At 38.7% G+C, this 22669-nt stretch overlaps 1 protein-coding gene across 11 annotated transcripts in view; it reads right to left on the bottom strand.

Moving 5' to 3' along the window:
• The window catches only part of LYRM4 (LYR motif containing 4), a 169066-nt gene that overhangs the window by 77428 nt on the left and 68969 nt on the right, over nt 1-22669 (bottom strand). Inside the window, exon 1 of one of the 11 annotated variants that reach the window (XM_042938019.1) lies at nt 5577-5830. The exons of the other annotated variants lie outside the window; for them this stretch is intronic. Coding sequence (XP_042793953.1) covers nt 5577-5795 — 219 coding nt within the window. The 5' untranslated portion in view covers nt 5796-5830. Of the gene's footprint in view, nt 1-5576; nt 5831-22669 lie in introns of those variants that run through there. 11 annotated transcript variants of the gene reach the window in all.

Raw genomic sequence — 22669 nt, 5'->3', positions numbered from 1 at the left:
AGCTCACCTGCCCCTTCCAGCCCCACAGCTGTGCTCTTGGGCATGGTGACTGGTCACTGCAGTGACGCTAGCGTGGGTGCCCTTGCTTTGTCTGACTTCTACTGCTGCATTCTCCTTGCCAATCTCAGCCTGGCAGATGGCACTAACCTCTCTCCCTATCTGCTCCCAAATGTTGCAAACAGGGCTGATTGATCTTGCTGCTAAAGTGCGCGTTTGACTTTATCTCTGTCATCTCGTTGCACAATTATCCTTGTAAGCATTGTTAATGCCCCCCCCCCCCAGCTTTCTTTACATCTATTCTAACAACCCTTTTCACATTTCTTTGCAAGCAATGCATCTCAACCCCACAACCTAAATTTTATGCAGTTTTGTTTTCTAAATTTTTTCAAAGAATTGAGGCCATGTAAGATGAGTGAATTTTAGTGCCAAGAGAAACAAAGCTATAAAAGAAACTGTTGATGCATATACATATATATATATATATATATATGTATATGCATATATCACACACATACATGATATATATGTATATATATGTATATATATCATGTATGTGTATATGTAATATTTTTGAGAGAGAGAGAGAGAGAGAGAGAGAGAGAGAGCGCGCGAGAGCGAGCATGCAAGGGAGGGGTAGAGAAAGAGGGAGACAGAAGATCTGAAGCAGGCTCTGCATTGAGAGTGCAGAGACCAATACGGGGCTGGAACTCACGAAATGTGAGATCATGACCTAACCCAAAGTTAGACGCTTAACTGACTGAGCCAGACAGGTGCCCTGAAACTGTTGATATATTTAATTACGTATTTGAAGTCTTTTTAATAGTCCCAAACACAAACCAGCTTGAAAGATGAATGACAAAGTAGGAAAAAGAAAATGTAAGCTTCTTCATTTGACTCAGAATTGTCTTACATGTCTTTTTATCAATTCTATTCTCCTTCTCTTGTCTAATGGTATTTGTGACTTCTTTAGGAAAACCACTTTCCCCTAGTTGCTCTGGGACCTTTCTCCATTAATTTTTTCCTACTCTTTATTGTGCCTTCAATGATTTCTTTTGCATTAGCTCCTTTCTCTTAGTCAAACAATAAAATCTTTGCACCCTTAAAAAAAAAAAAATCACCTCCCCCCCACACAAATCCCAGATGGACCCATCTACCTATTCCCCTAATTCTCAAACAGTTCTCTGTTCTCTCCTGCTCTTCTCTACCAAGCTGCTCTTCCAAAGCTGGTGCCTCTGCTTCTGGGCCACCAGCTTTGCCCTGCTGATTCTGTTCTCTTCCATTAAGCTGCTCTCAGAAATACAAATGGCTTTTGAACTGCCTCTTCCAGACAGCCTCCTGATGAGCTCTCTATAAGTAATGGACACAGGCAAATATTATGCTTGGGAACTCTGTTCTGAAAGCTCTTCTCGGCCTGTTCTTTCTCTGTGCTCCCTCTAGGCAACACAGCTCAGTCTCAGCGGTTCGCATCCTATCAGATGACTTCCAAACTTAGGTCTCTTGCTTTAAGTGGCTTCCGAGTGCTAGGTCTGCATTTTTGCGGTTTGCTGGACATACCTAGAAGTTATAATGCCGGCATCTTTGACTCAGTATGACTTAAGGAGAACATTTCCTTCCTTCCCATGGGTCCACTGTTCTTGACTGCTAATAGTAGTCCCATTGAACAAAGAAACAAAGCACGTACAGACACACACAGTTGCACTGATTTAACAAATGGACTTTAGCAATAAAAAGGTAGCTCGGATTGGTGATCAGTGCCCTGACAGGAATCAGGTGGTATCTACTTCAGGTACTGAAACCTCACGTATTCTTTTCCTTTTGTTATTAACATGGAGACAGGTATTAATTAATGTGACATTTCTGAAACCCTAGGATGTTGTGTAGAAATAACAAAAACTTGAATTAAACCAGTAGTGTTAATATTCTGGAATAGGTTTAGGAGTAAGTATAGTAACTGGTTTTGTAATGACTACTTTTGTGTTGTTATAGCTCATCTTTAAGATATTTGGAGAGTTTGAAAGCAGCAGCTAGATTAGATTAGTAACTGCTTTTTAAATTGGTTAAGAAAATAAAATTTAGCTTTTAATCAATGGATAAATGTTTAGCAAAGATCCACTTTAATGTTTCAATTATTGGATATATAACATTAATAAATTGATCATCGAGAATAAACGTATCCATGGCCATAAGCTCCCTGGATATTAAATGGTAATCGATACTTTAGAGGTATATCATATGCGTCTCTTTTTGTCTTAAAATGTTTTAGAGCCAGGGTGCCTGGGTTGCTCAGTCAGTTAAGTGTCCGACTTGGTTTGGGCTCAGGTCATGATCTCACGGTTTTGTGAGTTTGAGCCCCAAGTCAGGCTCTGTGCTGTCAGCGCAGAGTCTGCTTGGGATTTTCTCTCTCCCTGCCTCTCTCTCTGCCCCTCCCCTGCTCATGCTGTCTCTTTCTCAAAATAAATACATAAAAACTTTAAAAAAATGATTTAGAGCCATGGCTTTATCTAGGACAGTCGAGGTGCTCAGAACTGCAAGCTTGGGCATGTGTATTTAAAAAAATTCTTTTTCTTTTCTTTTGTTTTCTCTCCTTTCTCCCTCCCTCTTTCTTTCTTTCTTTCTTTCTTTCTTTCTTTCTTTCTTTCTTTCTTTCTTCCTTCCTTCCTTCCTTCCTTCCTTCCTTCCTTTCTGAGAGAAAAAGCACAAGCAGGGGAGTGGCAGAGGGAGAGGGAGAGAGAGAATCCCAAGCAAGCTCCATGCCTAGTATGGAGGCTGATATGGGGCTTGATCTCACAACTGTGAGATCATGACTGGAGCTTAAATCAAGAGTTGGGCACTTAACCAACTGAGCCACCCAGGCACACCAGGAATGTCTATTTTAAAGAGGTGGTTCTGAGATGCAATCACTATTTAGTTCTTCCTTTACTTAGCATAGTAGATAGAGTACAGTCACCAGTTAAATTACTAGTCACTTAAATTACGAGTCAAATCACATTTTATTTGACATAGATGGACCTCCTATACTCTTTAGCTGAGATGCATTAACTTTCAAAGAGGCCACAGCCTAAGAGTGGGGAACATATGTTATAGAGACTTTTTTTTTTATTACAGAAAGATTTAGTTTGCCTGTGTATTTTATTTTTATAATCTAGTGTTTGCCACATAAAGTTGTAGAAATTACAATAAAAGCATAAATCTTTGATTTCTGGCACACACATACTATTTCGTTACTAAAGGCTGTTCTTCCTCTCTGCCTTCCCTCCTCTTATATAGTTTCCATGTGGAGAAACCTTACCCCACAGCCAATGTGCATTTATTTAGAAAGGCATTTGGGAACGGGGTTGCTCGCTGGCTAATCCGCAGCTTATGGGCCAATGGCTACAGGAAAGAGAGAATATAAAATATGCTGCTTTGTCATTTCTGCCCTTTCTTGTGATGTATAATTGAAAGGCCCCTTATGCTTTCTATCCCTGCACAACATTCACCATCTGCTTTGGGGCAGTAGTTTTAAATACTGAAAGGTGGGATTTTGCAGCTTTGAGTGGCATGCATTGTTCCTTTTTAGCTTCAGTGAAAATATGTTAGTGTCTGGCATATAAGAAACAAAATGAATAGTGGCCACTATTGTATTATTACGATGATTATTATAATCATTATTATATTTGGAACTATTATTTAGTGAAGTAAAGGTTTTCCATCCAAAAGGGATGAACACTCACCAGTACAGTAGTTCTGTGAGATCCTGGTTGTTAGAAAATGTCTGGAGAACGAGCCTACCACGGTGTCAAACTCTGCTAAGCGTATACAATCTCCTACGTAGGTTTCACATCGGACCTCATTTCTCTTTATCCCACACCCTACTTTCCCCTCTTCAGATCCACTAAATCAAGTGTATGGTACAAAAGGGGTCATTTCTCATCATTTGACTACATGACTAGAAATAAACAAAATATGCAGGAAAAAGAATTTAACAATGAAATATGAATGCCTGGATCTTATTTAAAGCTCTGCTTGAATTGCTAAGAATAATAAAAATCAAGCCTTATATTCTCTCCTCGTGTATCAAAACCTTTTATGGAAGGGACTAAGGAGGAAATCTAGTCCATTTTCTTCAGACTCATCTTCACTGACGACAAATGATTTTTCATACACACATTATAGGGTCTGTCTATTAGAATAAACAAATTCCAAAACTCTAAAGCAAGATACAAATGGCAACTGGTGTGTAATTTCACAATAAAGGGGTTCAAAATTATAACTGGGAGTCTCCCTTCCTTCCTCAAAAGAGCTGTCTCTTTAAATGAAAAAAAAAAAAAAAAGAAAAGAAAAAGCTGTACTTTTTCCCCCCCTTTAGAAGGCAATAGATATTAAACAACCTAGTGTTCACACTTCTATTAAGGCTTGATTTTACTCTGAGGAGATGTTAAAACCCTACAAAAACAAAAAGGACTTGCTTATATTTTATAAAGATCAGCCATATTAACATTTTAATAAACTAATTTAAGCCATCTGGTGTTTAGAAAATAGGTCTGGTTCTCCAAAGAAAATAAACAAGATATAAATAACTCCTGAGTTCATGCTTTTTTTTAAAAAAAAAAAAAAAAAAAAAAGGAAAAGGAGACTCTTGATCATCTACCCTGCCAACATTCCCTTATTCCCCCACCAACCCTGCGGAGCACCTACTGTGGTTCAGGCACTATTCTAGGCTGTCATGTTAAAGAAACAGTCTGCTTTTAAGGCACTTCCAAAGGGCAATCCATAAACAGATGATCCGTGCAGATACCAGCAGAACAACAGGGAGCCGTGTGGAAGCACGAAAGAGCAATGTGATCGTGCTGCACCTCCAAGTAAAACTTGCAGGGCCCTCCTTCCAGATAAAGTCCAGGTATGGGGGGCAAGGTCTGACGGGTCTCCAGCTCTTGTTTATCTCTGCAGCTTTCATAACCCTTGCCTTCCCCTGGCTTACTCCTACTTGCTGCTCGGAAGCCTCACCTCAAACTGTCCCCTTGCTCCCCACCTCTCACCCTGTGTGTTTTGTGGCCTCATTACAACAGTATCCTACTCTAGTGCCTCCAGGGCTGAGTCTGTGTCATCACCACTGAACTCATAAAGCCCAGGTGAGTCTTGGCATGAAGGACTGATATTTGTTCAATCAATGAGTGGGTGAACAAATCAATGAGACAAGTTGTGTCTGTTGGTGACTACAGGGTGACTGAATGCCGGTTCCATGCTCGGGGCCATGGGGACAGACGGCTGGCTGAGTCAGGGGGATAGCATGGTGGAGGGAAAGAGCACAGACACTGGAAATGGCTGTAACAGGGACTTTCGTACGAGAACATAGCTTCTCTTTCTGAAAGAGTCTAAGCTTCTGGAGAAAGACTAATGATAATGGGATAGCTAATGGGAAGAGATGGGTTTTGGTTGAGACACAATATTGAAATACAATATTTGAAGTGAATACAAACACACACCTACTTTGTCAAAGATGAGTTGTATAAAGCCCCCAGTTCAGTATCTGACACAGAGCAGGCCCTTAGTACAGCAAAATCAAATCTTGTATAAGATACAATACAAAACGATACCATCGAGTCTCTGTCCATATGAAACCTAGCGTCCAGTAGGAGAGACAGACCCACTTGGAGGCTGAGAGACAGAAAGTGGCTCCCGAACATCACATGGCTGGTAAGTGGCAGGGCAGAGACCTCCAGAAGGCTTGTCTGGTTGCAATGTCTGTGCTTGGGGGAGAGGGGATGACTGGAGAGGGACTTGAGAGTTGTCCTCAAGGGGGACAGATGTGTCATAGTGGTGGGCGTGATCACAGGGAAAGGGAGGGCCAGCAAAGGAGACTGGGACAGGCTTGGTGGTGTGGGAGGCGGGAGTGAGGACACCAGCCATTCAAAGGGGTCAGAACGGTCAGGCACAAATAGGATGTCTACTTGGACGAGGGTATATGCACTGCTTGTGGTCATTAGGAACCGGGTTACATGTACAGGAGCTGGCATATGGTTGGGATGGCAGGGGTTGAGGTGTGAAAGCAAGGCCAGGAAGCGGTACTTGCTGAGCCCAAGTGGCCCTTTAGAAGCAAAAGGAAACAAGCTGGGCAGGGTCACTTGAAATGGGAGCAAAGAAGCCAAAGTGTATCTGTGCACCTGGGAAACGGAGATGTGCTTTAGGGAGGGAGCCGTGGAGCCAGTAGGGAGAGAGGAAAGGTTTTAGGAGAGTGGGCAGCTGAAGAGGATGAGTAGGCTTTCAGAGGTGGAGGTGGTGGGAACTGAGAGGGAAGTAGGACCGCTGAGGTGGGTAAAATTAGGGTATTCTTCGTGAGGTAAACTGGAGGGAACAGAGGATTTTGTGGCCTGGTAAGTTTGATTAGAACAAAAATGTCTACTTAGTTGATAAATGGTAACTAGGACAAGGGGATATGATTTTGGATGAAGTTAACTGTACCCCTACCTCCGTTCTTATACTAAAATAAATTCTATACTCATCAAAAATTGGACATAAAAAAGTACCCCTAAAAGCACCAGAAGGAAACGCAAGAGAATTCTGGAAACTTGGAATGGGAATTTGGCGTGATGCTACATTTAAAGGCAATAAAGTAAAAAGTTAACTGCATAAAAATTAAAATCTCCTGTATACAAACATGTAGTAAGCAAGGCCAAACAATAAATGACAAATGGGGAAAATATATTTGTGATATGTATGACATGAAATAAAACAGTGAATAAATTAACACAGGAAAGAGACAGAGATAGTAGTATACATAAACTATCCTTAACTTGACCCGTAACTAAAGAGATACCACCTTTTAGAAATTGGATTGGTATAGACGAAGATGTTTGATATTCTGCAGTGTGAAGACAGGGTTTTGCTGGATGGTAGCAAGCTGGGCAATGTGAGAATGCTGGTCTCTGTTTTCAATGCCCACATCCTTGACTTAGCTCTTCCTCCTGTAGGCCTTTATTCAACATGAAGACAGGTACCAGAATGTCCACTGCTGTACTGCTCATGATGGCACAGAGCTGAGATCGTTGCAATGTCCATCAGTAACGGGCCAGTTAGTTAAATTACAACAGATCATACTGAGGAATACTATTCAGCCACTAAAAAGGTTGTATGTTCTGATATGGGAGAATATATTATATTTAGTGGGGGGAAAAAGAGGCCGTGAAAGAGTATTTTTAGTGTACTGTCCTCTGGTTTAAACAGAAAAGAGTGCACACATATGCACACACACACTATCTTTAAATGCACAGGAAATTTCTGGAAGGCTACATAACACCCCTTACTATGGGAAAGTGAGATTTACATTTAGGAGAAAGATTGAGAGCAAATTTCTTCTTTTAAGGTTTTTTATATTGAAAATATAATACTTTGACTAAAAAATGATAAGTAAAGAGATGTAAATGTCTGAAAGATCAAGTTGCCCAACTTGCAAGTCACAGGGCATTATTGGTTGTGTTCTGTTCCCATTCATTCTGATATTTGGTAGTGATCACCACATTAAGTGGAGCTTGATCCACTTGATCCACATCCTTAGGAGCTAGGGCTCACAGTCTAAGTGTGAATCCTGGGTCCCTTACTTATTAGTGAGCAACAGTGGGTACCTAAATAACTGCTTTAAACTTCAGTTTCCTCATCTCATAGTACTGGTTGAAGGACTAAATGAAGACAGTACAGGTAAATCATTTAGCATACGAAGTGTCCAATAAATGTGATCTAGTATCATTATTAATAAAGCTCCTTCATCTTACAGTTTGCTATTACCTTATTACATAGAATTCTTACTTGACTTGTGCTTTGCAGATTCTAAAACATTATTATCCTATCTTAGTTTTCACAGCAGCCAAAGTTTTACTGAGTTTCAGAGAAATTAAGTAGTTAGCCTAAGATCACAATCTAGGATTTAAAAGCATCTCTTTTGACTTCAAGGGTTTTTTTCTCGCCTGATCTTAGCTGTCTGAAGACCAAAAAGCCCACAAGACCCTATATTTTGACATGCATTAATGTTGATTGTGAAATCCTAGGCATTAGTAACCATGGAGCTCTACATTACTTCATATGATACTTTGGACAGAGGAAACCAAAGTGCTGTTTAGAATGCCATTCTGTTGATGCTTATAACTTTCCTTAACAAGATTTAAGTACATCTCTACATGGTTAGTGGTGATAGCACAAGAAGTTAAAAAAGCACAGAAAAGAAAAAAAAAAACAAAACAAAGATGGCTAAATCACCTGTCCAAAAAAATCAATACATGCTTCATTTGTTCTATGAATCGGATCTCTGTTGTCTGAAATCTAGGCATTTTCGTTTGAGTACTACTGTGTTCAATAATTCTTTATATAACAGAAGTTGATCTGACCCAAAGAATTTTTTTCCTGAACTAGAAAAGTAGGCTGATATTGGCATCTTCATTTAGTAGACAAGACAAAGAGAATTTATGCAATTTTCTCAAGGTCCTTCAGTGAGTTAAGGGCAGAAACATTTGAGTTCAGCTGCTTGCTTTCAAATTTGCCTCAAATACCACACACCAAGATCACACTCTTCCTTGCTTTAATTTTTTTCATAGGACTTTCCCAGAATCAGTTCTGAATTTATTTTAGAAGAATAAAGTATTACACTGAGCACACGAAGTAGACAGTACTTGAGTCTCAGTAAATTCTTTAATAGACTCAAAATAATTGATTTCCTTGAGGTTTTTTTTTTTTTAAACAGTTTGGCTCAAACTGAGGATGTACATTTTTTAAGTAGCTGTGACTTCTAAGTGCTCTCCTTATGTATAAATGTATTTTAGCACAATGTTTAAGGACAATGCTTAGGAAAAATCCACTTAGAAGAAAGTTCATTTGGTATTCTATAGTAGCACCATCTCTATTCTGAACTATACTAATAAGGAATCAATTAAATATGATGGCTCTAATAAGCTGTACATTGAAAATTAATTTAATGTTATTTATTTATTTGAAATCACCACCCCCCAAACACACACACACGTATGCACGGTATATAATTGACCACTTCTGATGTGACTGAAAACTCAAATCCAGAAAACATCATTTAAATCAGTCATCTTCCTCTGACATCTTTGGAAACATTTTGGGTCAGACTCTTTCTGGGAACATAATGCAATTAGAAATCTCTGTGCTATATCTCAGCTGCCCAAAAATGAGTACTTAGAGGGAAAGAAGCAGACAGTGTAAGTTAAAATTCCTGTGTTTTTAATGGTGATGTGGAAGGACAGCTATTGATGTAAGTGACCTCAAAATCCCAATCTTTTCCCCAGTAAAGGCTGCTGAGAATTCACTGGCATGTCCCATCCTAACTGAAAGAAAGATGAAAACATACCCAGACTGCAATTCCCACTGTGGGCTGTTCCTGGTTTAGAGTCCCAAAGGTCAAAATCGAGGGTCTTTTATCATGGTATATTCTAAGATTTTAAGTGGAAAAGATATATCAGAGCTGTGGACTGGTCAGTCTATGTTCTCGAATTAGTCTTCCATAGTGTTAATACATTAAGTTACAACAACTGAATTGATGTAACTGATCAGGGAAATTCAAACCCAAGTGCCATTCCCCGAAATGGCATAACTAGAGTTACTAGTGTTTTAGCTATGGAGAACAAATGTGAGTTATTGATTATGAGAGGTTAAGTGTTCACCGTGTAAGGGGGATTACAAGAGAAGCTGCAGGAACTAATTATGAATATAAAATACCCCAACTTTACTCTTGAGAGGTGAGAATCTGAGATGTGATCATACATATTTTTTATCAGCAAATAATGGAAAAGCTCCTAACAGTCTCACAACTACTTATCAGAATTAAAGCCAGTGTCTAGAATCATGAAATGGTGTAATCAGAATAGGCCTGAGAGAGCTTCTTGGAGAATGTGGTCTTGGATAATTTCATACCTTAATTTTGCAAACTGGTTTCTGAACCTGAGCCCATAGCTTCAAGAAAACCAGATAGCTTATGCAATACTTTGTCTGTGTATGTATATGTGTACATATTTCTGGGGAAAGGGTAAAGAGCTTTTATCATATATAAGGCATTGTGTTTAAAACCAGCCTCGATACCAGACCGTTGGGAAGATGGTGGAGTAGGAGGGCCCTAAGCTCACCTCCTCCCAGGGATACAACTAGATAACACATTCAGCGTAAATAACCCAGAAGATGACCTGAAGACTGGCAGAGAAAACTCCACAACTAAATGTAGAGAAGAGGTTGAAGAGGGTAGGTAGAGCAGAGATGCGGTGGGGAGCTAAATGCACCTGTTGGGCTCTCTGTGGGAGAAAGGGACTCCAGGGTGCAAAGAGGGGAGAGAAACAGACCCCCACACTGGGAAGGTGAATCCCTATAACATTTGGCTTTGAAAACCAGAGGCGCTGAATATCACAAGTTCTTACAACCAGTGGAAACTTAAAAACATTCAATTTTAAAAATCAGCTGGCTCAGCTCTGGGACAGCTGGGAAGGGAAATGAATCCCTGCCCTTAAAGAGACAGCACAACAAAAAGCCCACAGAGATACTGTATAGAAGCAGCAGTTTGAAAACTGCCTGAGGCTTATAGAAGGGAGAGCTGTCCTGGAGGGAAAGAGATCCTTGGGGGACTCCTCCGGAAACAAAGGAACCAGCAGGTGTCATTTCCCTCCCCTTCTCCACAGCAAAAAAACACAGGCACCTGCAGGAACCAGGTACCTAACCTGCTAACACTGCTTCTCCCCCCACCACTGTACTTTAGTGGATCTACTCCCTCCAGCCAGGCTTGTCTTAGTCCCTGCGCTGCAGGTCTGCTCCTCCAGTGGACCTGTGCGCAAACCTTGCACACACTGCTCACCCAGCCTCCGCATGTTGCAGGTCCACTCCCTCCAACAGCTCTTGGCCAGAGCCCACCCAATGTGATGCCACATACCTGGCAGTATGCATGCAGCCCCAACAGGGGTCAGCACCAGTCCAAAGACACTCCGGCCCCTGAGAGAGGGAAAGAGAACTACACACACCTGTCAGACTGTGGCCCCAGGGGTGGGGTGGGGGCAGACAGTATTCTGACTGCAGGCCCACCCATGAATGAAAGTTTCTCAGGGGACAACACAGGGAAAGCCCCCTGCAGTTCGGTGCTACAACATTTTGCACATGCCTGGTCTGACTCAACTCAAGCCCAAGACAGCCCCAGACTGGCCCACTAATACCAATGGAACCAAACATGCCCACGACAGGTAAAGATAACCACTGAAGATGACTGGACTGAAGGAAAATGCACAGCCAAAACAGCAGGGTGCACAAAACACACACATGAGGCACCCATAAAATGCCAAGTTCCAGTGAAGAGGGGACACTTCAGTGCAGGGCACCACAGGATCTCTTCTCCATCAGGTCACTACTATCAAGAGCAAGAGATGTAGCTGAATTTCCTAACACAGAAACAGAGACAGACAAAATAAGGGGACAGAAGAATATGTGCCAAATGAAAGAACAGAACAGAATCATGGTGAGAGACCTAATCAAAACAGAGATAAGTCTTATGCCTGATAGGGAATTTAAAACGATCATAAAGACTCACTGGACTTGAGAAAAGAGTGGAGAACATTAGTGAGACCCTTAACAAAGAGATAAAAAAGAACCAATCAGAGATGAACGCAATAAGTGAAATTAAAAATATACTAGATGGAATAAATAGTAGACTAGAGGAAGGAGAACGACTCAGTGACCCGGAGGACAAAGTAATGAAAAATAATCAAGATAAGCAGGTGAGAGAAAAAAATTGTAAAAAATGAGAATAGATTTAGGGAACACAGCGACATCATCAAGTATAACAATATACACATTACAGGGATCCCAGAAGGAGAAGAGAGAGACAAGGGGGCAGAAAATTTATTTGAATAAATAATAGCTGAAAACTTTTTGAATCTGGAGAAGGAATAGAAATCCATATCCAAGAGGCACAGGTATCTCCCAAGAAAATCAAGCCAAGCAGATTCACACCAAGACACATAGTAATTAAAATGGCAAAAAGTAGTAATAGAAAAATTTAAAAGTAGCAAGAGAAAATATAATAGTTATATATAAGGAAAACTCCATAATGCTATCAGCTGATTTTTCAGCAGAAACTTTGCAGGCCAGAAGGTAGCGGCATGATATATTTAAAGTGCTGAAAGGAAAACTTCTGCAGCCAAGAAAACTCTATCCTGCAAGTCTATCATTCAGAATAGAAGAAAAGTAAAAGAGTTTCCTGGACAAACAAAAGTTAAAGGAATTCATGACCACTAAGTCAGCCCTACAAGAAATGTTAAAGGAGATTCTTTGAGTGGAAAGAAAAGATCGTTAAGTAAGAGTAAGAAAGTAGGAATCACAAAAGCAGTGAAAATAAATATAGCTATAAAAATCGGTCAATGGACTCACAAAATAAAAGGATGTAGAGTATGACACTATAAACCTAAAATGTGGAGGGGAGAGGAGTAAAGAATGAGTTCAAACTTAAGTGACCAACAACTAAACAGGAGTGCTAGCTATATGCGGAAGATGTTATATGCAAACCTAATGGTAACCACAAATGGTCATAGATATGCAAAATATAAAGAGAAAGGAATCCAGGTAGGTCACTTAAAAAAAGCAAACTTATGGGGAGAGCAAGGGAAGAAAGGAACAGAGAAGATCCACAAAAACAAACACAAACCAATTAAAAAAATCCCAAGAAAACAAGACCCATCTGTATGCTGCCCACAAGAGACTCATTTCACACCTAAAGACATATGCAGACTAAAAACGGAATGGAGAAACATCTATCATGCAAATGGATATGAAAGAAAGTCGAGGTAGCAATACTTATATCAGACAAATGGACTTTGAAACAAAGACTGTAACAAGAGACAAAGAAGAACACTATATGATAATAATGGGGACAATACAATAAGAAAATATAACAATTGCAAATATTTATGCAGCAACATGGGAATACCCAAATGTATAAAGCAGTTAATAACAACCATAAAGGAAGCAATCAATAGTAATGCAAGAATAGTAGGGTACTTAACACACACTTACATCAAAAGGGACACATTATCTAAACAGAAAATCAAAAAAATAGTGGCTTTGAATGACACACTGGACCAGATGAATTTAACAGATATATTCAGAACATTCCATCCTAAAACAACAGAATACACATTCTTTTCAAGTGCATTTGGAACATTCTCTAGAATAGATCACATATTAGGCCACAAAACTAGTCTCAACAAATTCAAAAAGACTGAAGTCACACTAGGTATCCCTTCTGACCACAATGCTATAAAAACTAGAAATCAATCACAAGAAAAAACCTGCAAAGACCGCACATAAATGGAGATTAATGACACGTTACTAAAAAATGAATGGGCCAAAAAAGAAATCAAAGAGGAAATCAGAAAATACATGGAGACACGGGTGCCTGGGTGGCTCAATTAGTTAGGTGTCTGACTCTTGATCTTAGCTCAAGTCTTGATCTCAGGGTCATGAGTTCAAGCCTGGTGCTGGACTCCATGCTGGGCACGAAGTGTACTTAGAAAAACAAAACAGAACATGGAGACAAATATCAATGAAAACACAATGGTCCAAAATCTTTGGGATGAAGCAAAAAATGTTCTAAGAGGGAAGTTTATAGCAATACAGTTCTACCTCAAGAAGCAAGAAAAATCTCAAATAACCAACCTAACCTTACACCTACATGAGCTAGAAAAAGAATAAACAAAACCCCAAACCAGTAGAACGAAGGAAATAATAAAGATTAGAGATAAATGAAATAGAAAACTGAAAAAACAATGGAACAGATCAATAAAACCAGGAGCTGGCTTTGAAAAGATCAACAAAATTGATAAATGTTTAGCCAGACTCACCAAAAAACAAAAATAAAAAGAAAACACACAAAAAAGAGAGGGACTCAAAATCAGAAATGAAAGAGTAGAAATAACAACTGGCATCACAGAAATACAAAGGATTGTAAGAATATTATGAAAAATTATATGCCAATAATTTAGACAACCTAGAAGAAATGGATAATTTCCCAGAAGTATATTACCTACCAAAACTGAAGCAGGAAGAAATAGAAAATTTGAACAGACTGATTATCAGCAGGAAAATTGAATCAGTAATAAAAAAAACTCCCAACAAACAAAAGCCCAGGACCAGATGACTTCACAGGTGAATTCTACCAAACATTTTTATTTTTTACTTTTTTTATTAAAAAAATTTTTAATGTTTTCATTTATTTTTAAGATAGAGAGAGACAGAGCATGAACAGGGGAGGGGCAGAGAGAGAGGGAGACACAGAATCCGAAGCAGGCTCCAGGCTCTGAGCTGTCAGCACAGAGCCTGATGCAGGGCTCAAACTCACGGACTGTGAGATCATGATCTGAGCTGAAGTCGGACGCTTAACCGACTGAGACATCCAGGTACCCTGAATGCTACCAAACATTTAAAGAATAGTCCATACTTATTCTTCTCAAATTATTTCAAGAAACAGAAGAGGAAGGAAAACTTCCAAATTTATTCTGAGGCCAATATTACCCCCATACCAAAGCCAGATAAAGACACTACAAAAAAAAGAGAACTACAGGCTAATATCTCTGATAAACATAGATATAAATATTCTCAACAAAATATTAGCAAACGGAATCAACAATACATTAAAAAAAACATTTACCACAATCAACTGGGGCTTACTCCTGGGATGCAAGGATGGCTCAGTATTTGCAAATCAATCAATGTGGTATGTCCCATCAACAAGGAATAAAAACTGTATGATCATTTCAAGAGATGCAGAAAAAGCATTTGACAAAGTACAACATTCGTTCTTGATAAAAATGTTCAACAAAGTAGGTTTTAGAGGGAATATACTTCAACATATTAAAGGCCATATATGAAAAACTCATAGCTAATATCATATTCAATGTTGAAAACTGACAGCTTTTCCCTAGGGTTAAGAGCAAGACAAGAATGTCAACTCTTATCAATTTTATTCAATATAGTACTGGAAGTCCTAGCCACAGCAATCAGACAAGAAAAGGAATAAAAGGCATCCAAACTGGTAAGTAAGAAGTAAAACTTTCACTATTTGCCGATGACATGATACTATATATAGGAAACCCCCAATGACTCCAACAAAAAACTACTAGAACTGATAAACGTTACAGGACACAAAATGAATATACAGAAATCCATTGCATTTATGTACACTAATAATGAAGCAGCAGAAAGATAAATTAATCCCATTTATAATCACACCAAAGAAAATAAAATACATAGGAATAAACTTCACCAAGGAGGTGAAAGACCTATACTCTGAAAACTATAAACCACAGATGAAAGAAATTAAAGATGAAACAAATGGGAAGATATTCCATGCTCAAGGACTGGAAGAACAATATTGTTAAAATGTTCATACTACCCAAAGCAATCTATAGATTTAATACAATCCCTATCAAAATAGTAACAGCATTTTTCACAGAACTAGAACAGTTCTAAAATTTGTAATGAACCACAAAAGTCCCCGAATAGCCAAAGTAATCTGGAAAAAGAAAGGCAAAGCTGGAAGTATCACAATTCCAGATTTCAAATTATATTACAAAGCTGTTGTAATCAAAACGGTATTGTACTGGCACAAAAAGAGACATACAGATCAATGAAATGGAACAGAAAGCCCAGAAATAAACCCATGATTATATGATCAATTAATCTTGCAGGAATATGTAATGGGAAAAAGAGAGTCTCTTCAAAAAAAGGTGCTGGGAAAACTGGCCAACTACAAGAAAAGTATGAAACTGGACCACTTTCTTATCCACACACAAAAATAAACTGAAAATGGATTAAGGATCTAAATGTGAGACCTGAAACCATAAAAATCCTAGAAAAGAACACAGGCAGCAATTTCTCTGACATTGGCCATAGCAACATCTTTCTAGATATGTCTCCTGAGCGAAGGGAAACAAAAACAAAAATAAATTATTGGAGCTATTTCAAAACAAAAAGCTTCTGCACAGCAGAGGAAACAATCAATGAAACCAGAAGACAACTTACTGAATGGGAGAAGACATTTGCAAATGGCCTATCTGGTAAAGGTTTAGTATCCAAAATATATAAATTCTTTATATGACTCAGCAACCAAGTAACAAATAATCCAATTAAGAATGGGCAGAAGACATGAACAGACATTTCTCCAAAGAAGACATACAGGTGGCCAACAGATACATGAAAAGATGCTCAACATCACTCATTAGGGCAATGCAAATCAAAACTACAATGAGGTATTCACCTCACACCTGTCAGAATGGCTAAAATCAACAATGCAAAAAACAACAAATGAATGGTGAGGATGTTGAGAAAAGGAACCCTCATGCACTGCTGTTAGGAATATAAACTGGTGCAGCCCCTGTAGAAAACAGTATGGGGGGTTCTTCAAAAAATTAAAAATAGAACTACCCTATGATCTAGTGAGTGCACTAGTGGGCTAGTGGGTATTTACCCAAAGAATACGAAAACACTACTTTGAAAGGATATATGCAGCATTATTTACAATAGTCAAATTATGCAAGCAGCCCAAGTGTCCATCGATAGATGAATGGATAAAGAAGATGTGGCATATTTATGCAATGGAATTTTATTCAGCCATAAAAGAATGAAATCTTGCCATTTCCAACAACATGGATGGATCTAGAGTATAATGCCAAGTGAAATAAATTAGTCAGAAAAAGACAAGTACCATATGATTTCACTCATGTGGAATTTAAGGAACAAAACAAACAAAGGAAAAAAAAAAGAAGACAAAAAACCCCACAAACTCCTAACTATAGAGAACAAACTGAAAGTTACCAGAGGGGATGTGGGTGGGGGGAGGGTGAAATAGGTAATGGGATTAAGAGCACACTTTTCACGATGAGCACTGAATACTGAATGGTACAACCAGCATTAGGGGCCTCCTGACATGATGCAAAGGGAGAATATCATGGTACTAAAGGAGTGTTCCTGCCAAAGTGATTATTCTGAGAGTAATAATGGAGAAAGAATCTCACACATTCATATTAGGGAACATTCTAGACTATGTCAATATCATGAAATTTGCCAAAAAAAAGAAAGAGGAACTCTTCTCTGTTAAAGGAGCTTTAAGAAACATGAATACAAAATGCAATGCTTGATCCTCAAATGGATTCCAGATTAGGACAAAAAAGTTAAAAAAAAGGTATTATAGAACATTTGGAAAAATTTGAAAATGGGCTATATATTTGAAGTATGGATTGATGCTCAATCTTGAGGTGTGAAAACAGTACTGTGATAATGCAGAAGAATGCCCTTGTTCTAAGAAGATATATATTGACGTATATAGAGGTAGTATTATGCCTGCAACCTATTTTCAAACAGTTCAATGAAGAAAGAAAAAAAGAAAGGCAAATAGGAGATAAAGCAAATGTGGCAAAAAAAATTGCCAACATTGGTGGAATTCAGTAAAGGGGAAAATATTCATTCTTTTACATAAACTGTTTAAGTCCAAGTAAAATAGTAATTTTTTTTTTAAAGAAGAAAACTAATATAGAGAACAATATGCTACTTTTCATTCCAAAGAAACATGCCTGAGATGCTAGTTTTAGTAGTCAGCCCATAACTATCCTGGGTTCCTACCATAGGCACTGGGGCAATGCGTATGGAGTAGAGCACACATTGGGAAGGGTCAATCATAAGCCTCTCCCAAGTTAAATCTGCAAACCTATATACATGTTATCAGTAAATATCACAGGCATTATAAAATGAAGATGAGGGACACCTGGGTGGCTCAGTTGGTTAAGCATCAGACTTCAACTCAGGTCATGATCTCATGGTTCGTGAGTATGAGCCCCATGTCAGGCTCTGTGCTGACAGCTCAGAGCCTGGACCCTGCTTCATGAAGATTCTGTGTCTCCCTCTCTCTCTGCCCCTCCCCAGCTTGCACTTGGTCTCTCTCTCCTTCAAAAATAAATGAACATTAAAAAAAAAATAAAATGAAGATGAGAATTTTAACTTACAACAAAATATTGATGCTCACCCCCCATTAATAAGCTAAGAAATAACTTCCAGTCAAAATGCAGAGCTAATGAAAGCCTGAGATTTATAAAAGGCAATGAATGAGTCTATAACCCACTTCTTCAGAGACACAGTCCATTTCCTTGCTGAGTAGTATACTCCCCATAGGACCTTGTGAATGACTTTTAGTGTGTGTCACTTCTGAATGAAGATGATGAGGGGTGGGGGGTGTGGTGGTGGGGGTTGGGTGGAGAGAACTGCTGTGACCAAGGAAGGAGGGATCCAAGAGCAGTGTCTGGCCCTGTCATACAATGACATCCCCACCAGGTGAGCAGGATTAGAAAAGAACAGACTAAGCACACTTTGTCCTCACCTCCCTGAATGTATCCTAGATGTTCTGAAAAAATACTCCTCCTCACACTCTCCCAAATATGACATGTAGGGAGGATCTATTAGAAAAAAAGTTAAGGCAAACGTTAAAAAAAAAGTTCTGAGGTCCTAATAATTATTATACTGTTGGGACGATTAGACCTCTGCGCTTAACAGTTTCCTCTTGTTAGAGAAAAGCACACTGCTCGTGAGGGGCTTGTCCTGGCTTGAGTGGGAATGTGCTTCTGTGGAAAGGGCACTGCTCCTCTGTTCTGTGATCACATCAACTCTTCTCAATTGGTGTGGAGTTAAAAGACATCAAACCCACAACAAGCTATACTTACAATAAGCTACATTCATAATGTATCCAAAGTGTGTTTGGGCATAAAAGCTTAATCCCTATTTGTAGTTTGGTAGATACAATAATAAAAAGCATAGAGTCCTATAGGCAAAAATCTAACATGCAAGATCCTTGATCAAGGAAATGAAAGGGCTGATATTATAGAAGAACCTGGAGTGACAGTACGCCTTCTCCTGTTGAGCAATAAGCTCTATTTCAGCATCTCCATATACTACGTGTGATTATTTCCCCATAAAAATACATTTAAAGAATGTCTTGATAGCTTTATTAAAAGCAGTATTTGTGAAGACTATGAAGTTGTAGGTCATTAGCTGCTCCAACTGAAGAAACATGTGATGGAAAGGCAGGGCTCATGGACTCTTTCTAAAGCAGGTAATTTTTACAGAGAGAGTAGAGAAAAATGGCCAGAAAGAGATAAGATAATGTTAGTGGACAGATTCTGTATGTAGCACCTCCGTTCTTCCCATTTTGGTCTTTGAAAAAGAGGCAGCAGGGAATCTTAGAGAAGAGAAACTGTGGAGGGGAAAATAGAGTTTCCCAGCTAGTCAGATGTGCTAAAAATGGCAAATTGAAGTTGTTCTCTAATTATCTAACAATCTAACTAACAAGAGACCTCTGTGTATGGCTGACACAGACAGAAGCAGACAAGGAAAGAAGACCAGAGACCTGACAACCTCCCTAGGCTGAAACTGGGAGTCAATTGGTAAAGGCCCTTAGAAAGTCAGATAATAGGATTATGGGTCCCTTAAAAGGAGCCTACTAATCAAAGTCTGCATATATGGTTTGGTTGACAAAAGTAAGGAAACTAGGAAAATGGACACACAGAATTGAGGTACCTGCAAATTATATCTAAACAAAAACAATAATTGAAATTAATGGCTTAGGTTTGATTTCAGGGGCTTTAACAGAAATATGATCTAATAGTTTAAAAGTATGTTAGGCAGGGCATGAAAACCAACAGAATGTGTCTATGTCTATGTCTATGTGTATATAGTACATGTATATCCATAGGGGGGAGGGAGGGAGGTGGGGGAGGAGGGAGAGAGAAAAAGAGAGAGACAGAGACAGAGACAGAGAGAGATAGATGGATTTATTTTAAGGAACTGGCTCACCTGATTGTGGAGGCTTAGCAAGTAGGGGGCAGTCCACCAGACTGGAGACTCACAGAGAAGAGTTGCAATTGGAGTCCAAAGGCCATCTGCTAGCAGAACTCCTTCTTGCTCAGTTAGGGTACGGTGTGGGGAGGTATCAGCTTTTTGTTCTACTCAGACCTTCGAGTGACTGGATGAGGGCCACTCATATCATAGACAGTAATCTGCTTTACTCAAAGTCCACCCACTTAAATGTTAATCTTATCCAAAAAATATCTTTACAGAAATGCCTGGAATAATGTTTGACCAAATATCTGGGCACCTTGGCCCAGCCAAATTAACCATCACAAAACCCTATCTTCAGGGCCTGAAAAGTAGTAGTTCTGTCACTTAGGGGTAATAAATCAGATCCAAAGGAATGCTTCTAAGGAAGGAAACAACAAACAAACAAACTAGTTACAAGGGCTAAGATAATAAATCTAAAGTTATGAAATAAGATAAAAACTGTCAGTAAAGTAGGAATAGAGGGGAACTTCCTCAACTTGATAAAGAATATCTACAAGAAATCCAGCGCTAACATCATACTTAACAGTGAAAAACTAGAAGCTTTCCCAGTGAGATCAGGAACAAGGCAAGGATGCCCCCCTCACCACTCTTTTCACCATCATACTGGAAGTCATAGTTAATGGTATAAGACAAGAAAAAGAAATAAAATATAAACAGATCAAGAAGAAGTTGTGAAGCACTAGATGTGGTTTTCACTCATACCCTTGATCTTTACCAAAAACCAATGAACACAAAAAAAACCTAAGATATGAGATATCTGTAATTTAGTAGGATCACTGATTCTATGTAATAATGGAATAACTAACATTCATAAAGTAATCTTATATTCACAAAGTGTTTTCACATTTATCATCTCATTTGATGATAAACTTTGTATGGTAGATAGGGCTGGTAAGTTCATGATTAGTGGTGCCAGAGTTCAAATTCAAATCCCTTAACTCCAAATCTTGTGCTTTTTACACTATTCTATGTGAATTTCTAGAGTATGTTCTTTTCTCCCAACAAATAATTAGGTATTAAAATACGAACATGGGGCACCTAGGTGGTTTAGTTGGTTAAGTGTCAGACTCCTAATCTCGGCTCAGGTCATGATTTCATGGTTCGTGGGATTGAGCCCTGCATAGGGCTCTGTGCTGACAACAGGAAGTCTGTTTGGGATTCTCTCTCTCTCTCTCTCTCTCTCTCTGCCCCTCCCCTGTGTGCACGTGTTTTCTCTCAAAATAAGTAAAAAAAAAAGTTAAAAAAAATATGAGTGCAATTCTTTACTAATGTGAAGTTCTGACTTTTATCTTTTCTACCTTCCGAGCCTATACCTCATAAGTAAACCTACAGAATCCAGAAAATCATAGAATGCTCTAGAACTGTGCTACCCAATATGGTAGCCACTTACTACAAGCAGCAATTTAAATTTAAATTTAAATTTAAATTTAAATTTAAATGAATTAAAAGTGAAACTTCAGTTACTTAGTCACAATAGCCACATTTCAAGTGCTGAATCAATAGCCACGTGTGGGTAGTGGCTACTGTGTTAGGCAGAACAGACATACAACATTTTTATCAGCAGAGAAAGTTCACAAGAAGACTCAGGCTAAATCATTCAGTCATCCATTTCAGAGTAGAAAGTACCAAGATCTAGAAGTTATATAACCTATTCAAGATCACACAGCTCAGTAGTGGAAAATATAGGTCTCTGAACTCCAATTCACTGTTTTTCATGCTATACAATAATTTTACTAGATGAAAGTCAACAGATCTACATAAATCTTTATCAACCCATAGTTGGCAGAAAACTAGTTTCTACGTATTTAGAACATACTTCCCAACTTTCCTTTTCAAGCTTCTAAACTCTCTCTGTTCCCTTTCCCCTAAGAACCTTATCCATGAATGGAAGGAACACAGACAGAAATTCACTATTCATTAATTCAACACATATTTAACTATCTACTTTGTGCTGAAATTAGCCAGAGTTGTTTTCTGTTGACTACAACTACGGATCCTGATTGCTGATACACGGGGATGAGGAAGGAGAAAACACAGAGACTATCTCCCAAACTGACATTTGCCTTTAAATAACAGTCAACTTCAAGCTACCAATTTGGGGATTAGGAAATAAATGTTACCTCCTCTTGTACACTGAAAGCTCCTTTAAGACCTTTTCATTGCACATTCCTAATAAATCTTGTGGAAGGATACATATTTGATAGGGTTTTGCCTTTTGGGTAAGAGCAGAAGATGGCAGCAGTAAAAAATAGCCACAGTCCTTCTTCTAGCAACACGGGAGACTGGACAGTATTCATCTTGACCCATGCTAACAGATACTCCCCTGGTATACTGCTAATAATGAGCATCAGCTTTATAGTCCTTAATTTTAAAATTTCTCTTCCCTGGCAAAATGATGAGGTGCCAAGAGTTCTGGGTATAACCTCTAAAATGCTCTGTTCCCTCATCTGCAAAGTGAGTGTAAGACCTATCTCATGGATAGGTCCTATCCTAATCCTCAAAGGAGGATTAAAAGCAATGAAACCATTAACTTCTATAAAAGCATCAAGTATTATTATGATTGTTTTTTTTTAAACTCTTCAGTAGAGGTGAAAGTATGTCTTAATTTTCCATTCATGTAGAAAGCTACTATCTTTATAGTTGAAAATTATCCATAAATGACCACATCAGAAATAAGGAAAATATATGTTTACCCATGCAACTTTAATGTGTGTTTACATTGTATTTATATTTACTTGGAAGTTATCTACATGTGCTCCTGTGCTATGAA

The sequence above is a fragment of the Panthera leo genome, chromosome B2, assembly GCF_018350215.1.
Source record: "Panthera leo isolate Ple1 chromosome B2, P.leo_Ple1_pat1.1, whole genome shotgun sequence".
Lineage (NCBI taxonomy): Eukaryota > Metazoa > Chordata > Mammalia > Carnivora > Felidae > Panthera > Panthera leo.
The sequence above is the reverse complement of the archived record's forward strand: the minus strand, read 5'-3'. Positions and strand labels throughout refer to the sequence as shown.